Raw genomic sequence first — 14,625 nt, forward strand, 5'->3', positions numbered from 1 at the left:
TTTTTGTTAAATGTGTACTACCCACAAGTATAAAACCAACTGTTAAAAAGCCACTAGTTCACTTTCAACAAGTGCACTTGTGACTTGTGGTATTCTGAAAACGAACCTTTTTGAAGATGTCGGTATTTTGTCATGTGCAGATTTCTAATTATAACGACATAATAAACATTTAATAATACTTTTAAAGGTTAGAAATTAGAAATGTGCAGATGCAAAAGAAAAACATCAACGATTAAAGGATTATATTTTTGAATAATACTAACGAAAGTTTTGAACTAACTAAATAGGACAAATTATTAATAATTCTAGACAGTTTCGGTAGTGTCTAATTAAAGGATAATCATCACCGGCTGACATCTTCAAAAAGGTTCGTTTCCATAATACTACAAGTAACAAGTGCACTTGTTGAAAGTGAACTAGTGGTTTTTTCAAAGTTGGTTTTATACTTTAAACAACCATAGTAATTTAGAACAATATTGTGCAAATGTATGAACGATGTGTCCAATAAAAATAGCCTATTATTTTAACGGTTTAGTCATTCCATAGATTGAATACTGAGATTTTGGTTACATGTAATCCTCCTTTTAGCTACCACATTTACTGGCTGGCTTCATTAGTGATTTTCCCAATAATAAGCCCTTCTATAGCTAGCATTTATGGCTAAAACTAAAATGGACAATACTATAACGGCGAAAGGTACTTTTCTGATTCTTTGACGATTTTGGTAATCTGAAGTATCGTTTATACAGTAGAAAACTGTGTTTTTATTTAATCGGAAATATAACCTACAGAATCGTTAGAGGAAACGGCTCTCGATCAAATTTCTCAAAAAATTAAAAAATGTTAGGTCTTGAAGAGTCAACAAAACAAAAGTTTCTATGGCCGTAAAACTAAAAATTTTCGTGATATTTTAGCTAAAAGTTGAGAAAAGCATGTCAAAACTAAAAGATTTTACGCTTTGTTGGCTTTTGAGACTTTTATTTAATTGTTCGAGAGCTAATATTTCTTTAAAAATATTAGCTCTCGAACAAAAAGTTAAAAATGTTTCGAAATTATATTGTCCTCGTTAAAATATCCGATGTATATATATTAGAAAAGGCGAGGTTGGTTTTGTGTATACATATAACATTCCAACATTCCCATGTGAGTTTGATAGAGATACTCATTAATTCTCATTGTCAGATCTGATATCTAATTTGAAATCATCACTTGAAATCATTGAACCAATAAACTAGGTATGTTCTATATCCTACAGAATATACGGGAATTAAATTTCAAGAAAATGTATATTTACGATTAGACAAAAAAAACTTCAGATAAAATACGATAACAACAGATATAAGAAAATTCTCGACAACCTTGTCACAGTTCTATAAAAAGGGAACCATTTATATTTATTACTTTTTGTTTTTGTTTACTTTTAATCACGTACCTATACGATATTTATTTACATCCTGGTGTCTCGATTATAATTGATGATTTTTAATAAGATACATACAGCATAAACTAAATATTGAAAAATATCTTGTCTAGTAAACTTAATTATATTTATATTGATTTTTTCGTAGGCTACACTCGATTTAAATCTACGTAGCCGATGTTTAACCCGTCAGCACTCGCGTTAAAAGTCTTTTTCGTAATACGAATATTTTAAATTTTTTCAATCTATCTATAGTTTTTTTTAATATATTTTTTTCCAGTCCTTCAAATTTTTCTCATCACGAGAGTAAAGGGATCAGCACAACAATATTACTTTTTCGGACCTGTTTGTGTATTTTCGTTAGTTAATATAAGTTGTACTCAGTAAATTAAAATTACTTGTGATAGAAGTATAAAAGAAATTATTTATAATGAATTTAATTATTTAGATTATTTATCTGCTCTAATACTGTGACTCTCAAACATCATTCAATAATCACGTAATCAAACTATTTTTAATTATCTAGAACATTAAGTTAAAGAATATTTAAAGTGAAAAATATTTGACGAATGTGCAGAACGCATGAACAAATCTCTCATGCCGCGGTGAACGCGAGTGCTGACGGGTAAATTCTAAAGGATTTTCAATTTTCTTTACGATAATGCTCGCCATAAACTATTTCGTTTTCTAGATACTTGAGAGAGAGATAATTTTGGGGCTTAATTCATTTTCTGTCCATACTATTAACATTGCATGGATTTCACCTAATTTTTTCAAATAATTTAGACAAGATATAAAATATTGAGAAATCCCGCCCCTCCTTCCATTTCCTTGCAACCAAAGCTGAAATAAAAAATTTCGCGGACGTGTCGCGTATATTTCAATTTTAATATACTCATTCGAGACTAGAATCCATAATGAAACAAACTTTTACCATTTTCCATTTGAATTGATCGAAATTATATTTTCAAACTGTTCCTTCTCAAACACCATTCATGCTATGTTTGTTTATTCGGTTCTAATCAAATATATTATTTTTCACTATTATCTTTATCTCTTTCTTCTGAATAATATTTTCGTTATCCTTGTCTAGATCAATGTGTGTTTGGTTGTCTAATGATATCTATTGATAATATCATCATTAATCAAAACGTTATTATTTATTTTTCAACATTTCATTTTCAAATAAAGTTATTATAAAATTTTAATTCGATTTTAATTTATATTTAAGGATGTACGATCACCAATTCAATTTTAAATAAAAAGCTTGATCTTTTTATATGGAGTTGGACTAAGTCTAAATACAATTACAAAAATTTAAGCGTGAAGAAGCTTTGTCCGATAATTTTAGTAAAAAAAGTTATAAATTTAAGTATTGTTTTCAATTCTCTTTAATTAAAATTACTAGACAAGATATTAGTCAATTTAGTTTACACTGTATATGCATCATATTAAAAACATCAATGATAATCGAAGAGACCATGATGTAAATAAATATCGTATGCATGATTAAAAGTAAACAACAAAAACAAAAAGTAATTATAAATTTTTCAACATTCGATTTTAATTTATATTAAAGGATGTAGCACTATGGCAATTTGAAATAAAAAGCTTGATTTTTTTACATGAAGTTGGACTAAGCCTTTATCAATTATGAAAATTTTAGGGAGAGTTGCCCGATTATATAAATAAATAAATGATTTCAAAAGTAGGCATATTTAACATTGGTTTTATGGGAAAACGGTAGATTGATGATACGTTATCATAGATTTCTCCAAAACTAGACGGTATTTAACATTTAAAAAAAGAACTATTTAAATTAAAGTTAAAACCTGAATTAATTTTTGAAAACAAAAAAGAAACCGTTGTGCCCGACTTTTTAAGGATGTATGAGCACGGTAGCGGGGACACAAATTAAAAATATATATTTTTCAGTTTTGATGGTGAATTATGTTATACCTTGAATAAAAATTTTATTCTTATTTTTCGTCTACAGTTACGAAGTTATAACAAAATTCATCGCAAAAAGAAAATAATGTACAAATATTTTCGACACTAAATCTAAAATGGCCTTGGTGCTTGTACTATCTAAATAATTAAAAAGCAGTGTATTGTTAATTTACATTCTTTAAAGGAAAAATATATCTTCCTTCCATTTTCTTCGAACTTTCTGTACCTTCAAGCTCTATTAGAGCAAATATTATGTTTAAAAAAGCACAATGTCTAATCATATTCGTGTTGAACATTTAATATTTATAAAAGGTTTTCTTTGTAAAACGTAGCAAAAACAAAAACAAATAAGTTTTTAGAAAAATTCACTTATACAACAATATTACAGAACAAATTTTTGTTCTTAGAAGAGAGAAAAAAAAGGTTGTATATCTACCACTTTCTCTATTTTCTCGATATAAAACTTTCTTCTCATGCTATGGCTAAGTTTTTCTTTTTTATCTAATATAAAATATTAAATATTATGAAAGTTAGTTTAGTTTATTAAATGAACTACAAAAGATTTCACAAAAGTTTAATACTGAGTTCATTTTAAGACAAACAATTTTGTCGTTAACTGAAAAGCGTTGGCGAAAAGTGAGTGAAAACGTAGGAATTTTGAAAATAATTTTACCATGCGACAACCGGTGTCTTAATACAGAATTACGATAACTAGCGTAAACTGGGTTTCAGATGTCGTTGAATAAATAAATGGATTAAAAAAACCATAGTACTTATTAGCAGTACTGTTTAAGTGAATAAACTGTCTAATAAAAAAATTTTCTGATATCTCTTACTTTATTATCACAAAGCTTGAAATTAAAGCGCAAGAAACTTGATTTTATCTCAAAAATTCAGCACAATTATATACAAAAAATTCAAATTATAATGCCCGAAGATATTATCCATTTTGTTAATTTCGAGTCGCCCTATTAGCTCAGTCGCAACAAAATTAACTAAATTAATAGTTGTGATGGGCTGGTGTAGTGCATGGTATATGCATGAAGGAGGTGCACTCAGCCTCTGAAATTGAGGAGCTGATAAATGAAATTATCAGCGGAAAGGTGGTAAAACACATATATGGTATCACAATGGGCTCTATAGCCTAATTGTGTCCTTCGTGGACAGTCAATATAACCTAACCTAACCTAACCTAACCTTGTTAATTTCGAAGTAGGTGTTTTTTTCCAGAATTGATTACAATGGTTTACTATAGCATATTAGACGATACATGTCTAGTTTTTTTTTATATTAGTATTATCCTAGTTTTATTAAAATTTATTTATCAATTTTTTCGTGTTTTGTTTCAGTTGTAACACAAGCATTCAAAGTCGATGTAGAAGTATTGGGTGCGGCACGGGGGTGTACAGCGGTGTTACGTTGTGTAGTGCCATCATTTGTAAAGGATTTAGTTCGTATTGTTTCGTGGGTTCAAGAACCATCGTTTTTTATTTACCCATCGTTGCAAGGAGGTAAGTTCTTTATATGTCTGCTGGTTTTCCTTAAATGATTGAGCTAGCTCTTTTTTGCAAATCGTTTTTGTTGAAGTCTTGAGCTATAGTCTGCGACAAAATCAAACTTGTAAATTTCAAATATTGTATGAAGCTTGCGCAATTAGAATTTTATAAAGCTCAAACCTGCAAGTTTTTGTCCTTGGCATTCATCCTGTGATTGCATTTACTAAGTTATCTGCGGGTTGCCCATGCCCCTTATTGATAGAGTTAGCAGGGGACTGTCGGGTTTTTGGAATTACGTTCACTCTGTGATGGTGATTACTCTGTGATCCATAAGTTTGTCATACCTCTAATGAAGACGAGTAAACACGGGCCTATAGGTTACTTGGCCCTTGTGTTCAAACTGGGATGTCGTCCACTATATCATCCTTCAATTTTCTAAGGTTCTAATTATCCAAGCTTCAAATTGTGAAAGATAACAAAGAGATTTTAATCTATACCCCAGAGACTGTTCGTCAAAAGAAAAAAGGGTTAATGTGACGATTGGAAAAATAGTCCCGAAATTGTCAAAACCATGAATTAATTCTTTAACTTTTATCTCTGAAATTATTCGCTCAATCTCCAAATGGGCCCGCTTACCGTATTTTTTGAGTCAAAATCACTTTATAGACAATTTTGATTATATTCACTATATCAGATAATTTCGACCCATAAACTTAAGAAATCTGGTTAATTGAACGTTTGGCACAATGATTTTTGAGACATAACCATAAATCTCGAAATCGTTTTCTCTTATCCTCAAATAGTTTTTGCTGTATTTTTAAAATTTACATTTCTCTAGAAAAGTCGAAAACAGAAAATAATTTGTTAAATTTGACTGGTAAAGCAAAAATCCCGAATTCTGGCTTCATGAACAAATCTATTTACCACTTTATCGTCAAGTTATATGGAGTTTCTGACAAATTTATCAATATCTGTAATCAATTTAATGTTTTTAGCGTCAGATCTGACATTTTATGCATAGAGTTTTTGCAATCAAATATAAAATAACGGAACTTTTTAGTTTAAAACTGTCGATGAAACAAAATTTTCTATTTTCAAACACATGCTGTACAACAAAACTTTATATGTTTTAAAAATTTTTTTATTGTAGGTATTTAAACTTTCGTTTAAAAAAACTAAAATTTTGCTAAAATAAACTTTACAATATTATTAGCTTCAAACGTATAAATTAAAAGTTTCAAATATAATTTCATACCTAGCTCTCATAATATTTTTTGTGGTTGTACTTAGTTTCTAAAGCTTTCTTATCGTTTGGGGTAGTAAAACTCTCAGTGTAGTATTAACTTAGATAAAGACTACAAAATATTCTTTATATACCATCTCTGTATAATATTTTTGTTGTAGCATATGAGAAGATGGTAAACCAATGTTACAAAAAAACCGACCCATACAATAATATAAAAGCCAACGTCACGAAAATGTTGATTTCAAGACGTCAGGATTTTGAATTTTTTTTATACCCTGTATGTATGTAATATTTATCTAGGTATACTTAGTTTAGTCCCAAGTTTATAACGCTCAAAAATATTGATGCTACGAACAAAATTTTCGTGTATGTGTTCATAAAATCACCGAAACAGTCTATTTCCGGTTGTCTGCCTGTCCCTTTGTGAACACCATAACTCAAGAACGAAAAGAGATATCCAGCTGAAATTTTTATTGCGTGCTCAGGACGTCAAAGAACGTCAAAAGTTTTTTTTTGGGAACGTTCTTAAGTATTTCTGTAATTTTAACATCGTTAGATATAATTAAAACATTTAATTTTGATTTGCCACGCGAAAATTAGGTACTTTTACTGAGGGCACATCTAATGTTAGTTAAAATCGCTGTTCCCAGGTGCAAAATGTACTTCATTTCCCAAATGTACCCTAAGCGCAATCAGGAAAGCAATATCCCAAATTCAGCCATTTAAAAATAATTTTTCGAAAATATTGCCAAATCTCTGAAATTTAAATTATTTATCACGCCAATATCAAAAAATTATTTAAACAAATTGAATCGCAGGGAAGTTGGACTAGGAATAGTAAATCAGAACATTACAGTTGTTGTATTGTAATTTTGATAATTATAATTTTTAGTTGCTGAAGAAGTCTCAACAAAGAGACGAAACGTACAAAAGGATCAACTGTAATGTTCTGATTTTCTATTCCTAGTCCAACTTCCCTGTGATTCAATTTGTGTATAATAGACTAACTTTTGGGCTACAGGAAAAACCGACTAAAACCGATACCGATATCCTGATGAAAATTAGTTAGATAATCACAAAGTAATATTCTTAATAGCTGAAATGTTTTTAAAACTGTATATTTTCCAAAAACTAAATGCACTAAAATAAAAAAATTTGGGCTTTTTCAATTAAAATTGTATTTTGGCTTAACTCAATTTTATTGTATAGAACAGTTCATGAACGTGGTTTATTTGTATTTTTTTGTGTTCTTGAATACATAAAAATGAAATTTTTGCATGAGAAAAACCTCTTACTTAATTCCTTATCCTAAAAACTCTTTTGCCTATGTGTATACTTTTATGGATAAACCTACAATGTTTTATTTACCTAGAATAATAGATTTTTTTTCATTTTTCATTATATTGTATTTTAGTAGCAATATTTTGTGTATTTTTGTGAGCTAAAATATGATTTCGTGTGGATTTTTTTACTAATTTTTGTGACATGAAACTAAATCGCCGAATTTAATAGTTTTTTCAAACACGTATTTGAAAATATTTTCTAAACGTCCTCTATGTTTGAGAAAAAAATTCTTAAGTCACTTTCAATTTTTCAATTTTTTTAAATTTAAAATAGTCATAATTCATTGAGTATATCAGAAAAGATGGCCATGAATTGTTTGACGTTTACTATTTTAAATTTATACAGAAATCTTTAGTTTATGTTTCAAAATGATGACCATAGATGGAGCAGCAAATGTCAGATTAAATTTATTTTTTTTAAATATATCTTTATAAATTATAGCTCATGTGATATTGTGTTGAATGAGCTATATTATTATTCAGTATCATTCAAATCCATTCATTCGTTTTTGCGTGAAAGCGTAAAAAGCAAACAAACGACCAAACCAAAAAACAAACAAACAGACATCCTTACTTTCACACTTTTTTTTTGGGATTTTTATTCGATAATGATAAAAATGATGAATTTATTGATATATATATATATATATATATATATATATATATATATATATATATATATATATATATATATATATACATATATGATGCATTCTTATTACTGTCCTTTATAAGCAGGTTTTAGTTGTTAAAATTTGCATTTTTAACATATAAGTCCTATATTGAAATGTTTTTAAAGGTACGTTTGTTTTATTATGTAACAAGGCCAATTTTTTTTGGAACTATTTAAAGAAATGAACCTATACAAAAAATTTTTAAAAGAAGTGAAAACTAATTTTATTTTTAGCAGACACTTCAAATTCTTCAAATATGTTGTTTTCCTACGCTAATTCATGAAAATATTATAAGAACCGAGAATTCCAGATAAAATTTACTTTCGATTTGTTCAATGAAAAAACACGAGAAAGCATTTTTTTAAATATTTGCTTCTTTATCAAATGAAAATCCCCCCCCCAAAAAAAAAAATCGAGCATTTCAATCACAAAAAACTTTCGCACAGTTTGCAATCATAAAAATCTTTTAAAATAATTAATTTTAAATATAATATAGAATCTGACACGTCACATCCCCTGATATTTTCAATTCCGTTTTGGCACAGATATACAATTTCCTTAAGAGTTCCAAATCAATGATTTTTCACCGGTCGGAACCATTGTAAGAAACGAGATTATCATTTACACTTCACTTCGAATACAATTCATTTTATATATATGTTTTTATTTATATCAAGAAAATCCTTTCAAGAACTCCATACTACCTCCGTATGTTAAGTATTGTGTGACATTATAAATCCGAAACTTTTTTGTTAAGAATACACATTTTTCATATCCATGAATTTATTTTGACTAGTTAAGGATGTAACAACGCCAAGTCAATGTTGGATATAAGGCTTGATTATTTATCATATGTAGTTAGACTAGGTTAGGTTATATTGGCTGTCCACGAAGGACACGCTTAGGCTATTGAGCCCATTGTGATACCATATACTATGCGCTACACTAGTCCATCACAACTTTTAATTAAATTAATTTTGTTGCGACGGCCGGAATCGAACTCGCTACCCTAAGCATACCGCGGATGGCATTAGTTACGCCTTAACAAACTGAGCTAATAGTTAGACTATTTAAGTCTTAATCAATCTTGAAAATTTTAAGGAGGGTTGCTTGATTATTTAAATGAATAAATGACCTCAAAAGTAGGCATACTTAACATTAGTTTTATCGGAAAACAGAAGATGGGTGATATGTTTTCTTAGATATCTTCAAAATTAGTCCGTAGGAATTTAAAAAAAAAAAAAAAAAACTATCTAAATTAAAGTTCAAATCTTAATAAATAATTAAAAACAAAACAAAAATCGCTGTGCCTGAATAATTAAGAACGTTTGAGCACAGTTATGGAGTCACAAATTAAAAAAAAAATATTTTTCTTTAAGTTTGATGGTGAATCATGTTATAACTTGGCAATATAAGCCAAAAAGAAAAATTAAATTTTTCAATATTTGGAGTAATTTTCAAAATATCAAAAATTGAAAATTTTGTTTTGTTATAGTTTTTGATATTTCGGAAAATTTTATTCTTATTTTTCGTGTACATTCATGAAGTTATAACAAAATTCATCAACAAAGCTGAAAATAAGGTACAAGTAATTTCAACCACAAGTCTTAACTTGTCTTGGCACGCGTTCTTCGTTTAGACACCGATTACTCCATGGTAAAATGCTTTTTTAAATAACCAAGATTTCTGTACACACGGAGGTAAAAATAATGTATCTGTACTTTCATCTATATATATCTACAATATTTTCGTTTTTCGTTTGTACATAGATACATACAATTTCTATATTTTTGTATCTCTTTCCTTCCTGTTTGATTCCTGCTACGTTGTTGTTCTTTACAGTTACAGTTACAGTTAACAGTTAACAACAGTTACAGTGAACATGTATATAACAAACAAACAAGCAAACAACAATAACTACACAAATACAATCATAACAATATAACAGCTGTATATTTCTGTTTTTCCTCTATGTTTTCCACGTTTGAACAATGATTTTTCATCTATATATATGATAGGTATGTATGTTACACATAAAAAACAATTTTTCATGATGTCTAGTGTTTCACTGAACCGTTAAATAAAAATCCAAATAATAATATGTTTGTAGCATAAAAAAAAGTGTATAAGTATATATAGATAATACACTTATACAGGATATCAACTTTCAAGAGGGTTTCTAGATTCTGATAGCTGTTGCCTCTTGTAGAGCAAAATTTTGAATTATTTCATTTAATAATTGTGATTTTTAACACAGTGGTTTATGAAAGAACTAACAATAATGCTAATTGTAAAAAAATTAATCTGTGAATGAGCTTCAAAAAAGTTTTCATCATGAAGAAAATTTATCACAAATTATGTTTATTAAAAAAAAAAAAAATCTCAAAAAACAAACAAAAAATTTGATTTTTGGTGCTTTTTAGAGCATTTGTTTTAAATTTACGTCATACAAGTTGCCTAGTTTACGATATCTTTAGAGAATTTTCTTACATTTACATCAAAAAATTGCCTAGTTGACTAGTTGGCTAGTCGTGACAGCCGAACTGCTTTAAAGTCAATTTTAAAGTAAGACCACTGAATTCCATCGAAAATACGACACAAACAGTTAAAAGTTTTTATGTCAAATGCTTTGAAACTTTTTTAAAAGATACCTGGAGATAATCTCCAGCAGATATATAGGTTCCTATAAATTGCTTTAGCGTTATAAAATATCAAAACGTTCTTTTTCGTTGAAATTTATAATTATTATGCTAAGTAACTCCAAACATTACCTATCCTATATATTATTTCTTTAGCCGGTTTTTCTGTTGTTTCGCGAGATCTTTCTTAATCCTATATCGAATTATCGCGAAACCTTCTTTCTTTATTTATCTTCGGTTATCGAATTCCATAATTTGCCACTCATTTTAAAGCTTAACGTACCGGCTAATGACGGAAAATAGACCCACTTTTAATTTGGCACTGCGGACTTAATAACTATGCAGTTATTTTTTACATGAACTAATAGAAGAAGTCAAAAATATCACGAAATACTACTCTCGATTTTCGCCTAATTTGGGTACAAATCCCATAAAGAACCTCATCCATTCATGAGTTACCTTACTGGACTATAAATTGTGGCTAGGAAAGATCTTTAATTCACGTTATCCGGTCAAGAGAAAGAGGAGATTAATTCAAAAGCTATGCTGAGTTATGTAAAGGGGAGGTGGTAATGAAATTTAGCTACATGAAATATTCTATATAAATATCGCGTAATCAGCGGATCCTGTCTGGAGCCATCAAACGAGCCATGGTCTGCATATATTTTGCAGATCATGGCTCGTTCCTCGAGACTTCAAATCCTATAGTTTGGAGAGAATGAGACCCCATAGCATCCAATGAGACCCTATAGTTTTTCGAAGAACAACTCAGTAGTAGGCTGATTGTATTTGTCGAGCTTTCCCTCAAATGGAATGCAATTGTCTATGATTTTAACTTCCTTACCAGTCTCATCCAGAGCAATCAGGTAAGGACAAAGATTAGTCTGGACGCCAGGTACTTCTTTATTTATTTTCAAGACAAGCACCCGGGGAATAGATGCACCCGGGGAATAGATGAAATCCGCAGCTGCATATGTCTCGTTCCGTTCTTTTGCTCTATTTTATTTTATGGCATGTTCTGTACAATGTAGGTATAAAACTTAAAATTGGCATCAGGTATAAAATATCAACAAAAAATTGTCATGGCTTGTATTATATAATCCATCATCAGAGTCGTCATACAAATCTGTTCGGCAGTCGGTACCTACCTACCTACAAACTACTCTGTGGTTCTACTTACTATATAAGGTTTTTGAAACATACCTACCAGTATCTACTAGTAGATACTTTTATAAAGCAGTGCTATACAGCCTAGACACACACTGAAGCTCTATGCATATAGATGTTATATAGTAACTCAAAGTGTACTTTACTAAATTGCATTCATTTTGAGGAGCGTTCATTTTCATTATAAAAATTTTTTTTCCGTCATGTTGTAGGCGGCGAGTACACTCTAGATCGACAAAAAAACAACTTTACCTAACCTTGAACTAAGAAGGCCGGCTGCAAATTATTGTTATATAAGAAGAAAAATAGGATGTTCATGTACGAAAACTTGGAAAAAAATTAATAAATTTAAAAAAATTAAAAACTCGATTGTGTTAAATAACAAGTGAAAACAAACAATTGACTGAGTTAATTGTTGAAATATGATGTATATACAGTGTTGATGACGCAATATTCTGTTTTTTGACGTAAGTAAATAAAGAAAGATATCCCCACACACACATAACTGATATTCCCATATTAATACATGCTATAAAATTTGCACCTAGGTAGCGCTCTCGTGGGTAAACAGTGATGTTTACAAAAAATGTTTCAAACAAAAGTTGTTTATTTTTAAATAAGTAACATTTTTTGCATTTAAACTTTTGATCTATCTCTAATGGTTTACAAGATAAGTCCAACGGACCAAAGACCCAATTGACCTATGTTGCTCAAATACGAACTTGACCTCACTTTTTACGTCCTAAGCGTGCTATAAATTTCAGCTTGATATCTTTTTTCGGTTTTGAGTTATTTTAACAGACGGACAGGCAACCGGAAATGGTCTAATTAGGTGATTCTATGAACATCTATACCAACATTTTTTTCGTATCATCAATATTTTTAAGCGTTACAAGCTTGGGACTAAACTTAATATACCTTGATATATTTTATATATACATGGTATAAAAACTGAAAAGAAAAAACATACAAGTACTTTACGTAGGTAGCGACTTTAACAGGCGGGACCCATTATGTAATTTTTGAGAGCCGGTCTGGAATTTAATGATCCACGAGCGTTAAAGTCGCTATGAAAACTACTGGACTTATTTTTTCAGTTCAGTTTTTATTTAATGCAGCAGGGTGTTTTGATTTTTTAGGCTTTTTACGTTACATCCGCCACTGCTCACAACAAATTTGGAACTCCTAAAATAAATGATGGCATATCTCTTTATAGACACTGGAAGTATAATAATATTAGGTCTGTTGTGTTGGGTCAGCTACCATAAACGAGGTTCAACGGTCCTCAAAGAAAACTTGGAGTGTTATAGATTACGTATTTTTCCTTTCTAAATTACGTATTTCTCATTCTGTTTTTTACATTGATTTACGCAAACTATACTTTTTATTTTTCAAGGCTCTCTTTAAGGCTCTGATGTTCAACACAACAGATGTTGTCGCTAAACACCTTGAAAATCATATGTTGAACCTTTCGATGCCAAACAAAACCATTTTTACATTTTTATTCAATTTTCTTTTTAAAGTAAAACGAATGTCAAAGCAAGCATAGACTTGTGCTTAAAATTATTTGTTCGTCATTTTCAACTTTAATGATCTGGCTTGGTTTTCGAAATATCGAAAGATAAATAATTAATCAAAATTTTAAATTATCGATATTTTGAAAATTACACCAGATATCGAAAAATTTTAATCTCATTTCCCCCCCTTCTAAATTTTCATAATTGATTTAGACTTAAAAAAAATCAAGCCTTTTATCCAAAAAATCGATGCTCGTATATCCTTAATTGAATATTACCTTTGGAGAATGTTCAATTTTATGATTTTCTTGTCATAAAATTTTCAAAGCCCTCTGATGTCAAGGTCTCCGACTCTGAGACCTTTGAACATCAAAAATTTTTTCGAATAACTCTAGTTTATTTTTTCAAAAGTTTTTTGCTGGTTGAGTTAGAATTTTTGCTCAAAATTTCTTTATCACATCACTTTTTCGAGAAATTCAACCTTAAATATAGAAAAATCAAAGAAGTAATATTTTTTTCTACAAACAATATACTATCATGAAGTAACATTTATTCTTTCTCAAAAGCCGTTCTGCATTTTTCAAATAACAGTTACTTCCATTAATTCAATTTGTTGCAATATTTTTGAGCAGGGCTATATTTTCCCGACTTATTCATCGCCCACACATACGTACTCACACATCATAGGTTGATTTTATGTATTTTTTAATACTTTTTTACATTTATTATTTCCTTTTTTCTCTTACATAAATTGTCTCTTCTTTCAAAAAAAAAAAAAAAATCCATCTATAAAATTATGTCATATACTTTTTTAATTTATTCATTTACTGTTATTTATTTATTTTTCTTAATTAATAACAATTTTATTAATATGTTTATTCTTTTTCAATGTCTTTTATTATTATTTTGTTTAAGTTTATTTTTATTTCTTTCTTTGCTTTTATTTGTTTAATTTCAGTTTTATTTATTTGAGAAAAAAATTAATTAATTAGTACTATTTGTTTAAATTTATTCATTAGATAATTATCGTTCGCTAGAAAAAATTTATAAGTATTATTCTTTGAGGAAGAAGTCTTTACCGTTTTTGATTTTACAAACGTCTGTCAGGTGGATATTAAAAGTGCTTTTTCAATGATATGATTCAAATACTTACATTTTCACAATGAAATTTGG

General features: G+C 29.1%; 1 protein-coding gene across 1 annotated transcript in view; it reads left to right on the forward strand.

The window, feature by feature from the left end:
• Positions 1–14,625, forward strand: part of LOC123295199 (Down syndrome cell adhesion molecule-like protein Dscam2) — a 193,479-nt gene that overhangs the window by 51,644 nt on the left and 127,210 nt on the right. The window contains 1 exon segment of the mRNA XM_044876449.1: positions 4,720–4,881. Coding sequence (XP_044732384.1) covers positions 4,720–4,881 — 162 coding nt within the window.

The sequence above is a fragment of the Chrysoperla carnea genome, chromosome 3 (assembly GCF_905475395.1).
Source record: "Chrysoperla carnea chromosome 3, inChrCarn1.1, whole genome shotgun sequence".
Classification (NCBI taxonomy): Eukaryota; Metazoa; Arthropoda; class Insecta; order Neuroptera; family Chrysopidae; genus Chrysoperla; species Chrysoperla carnea.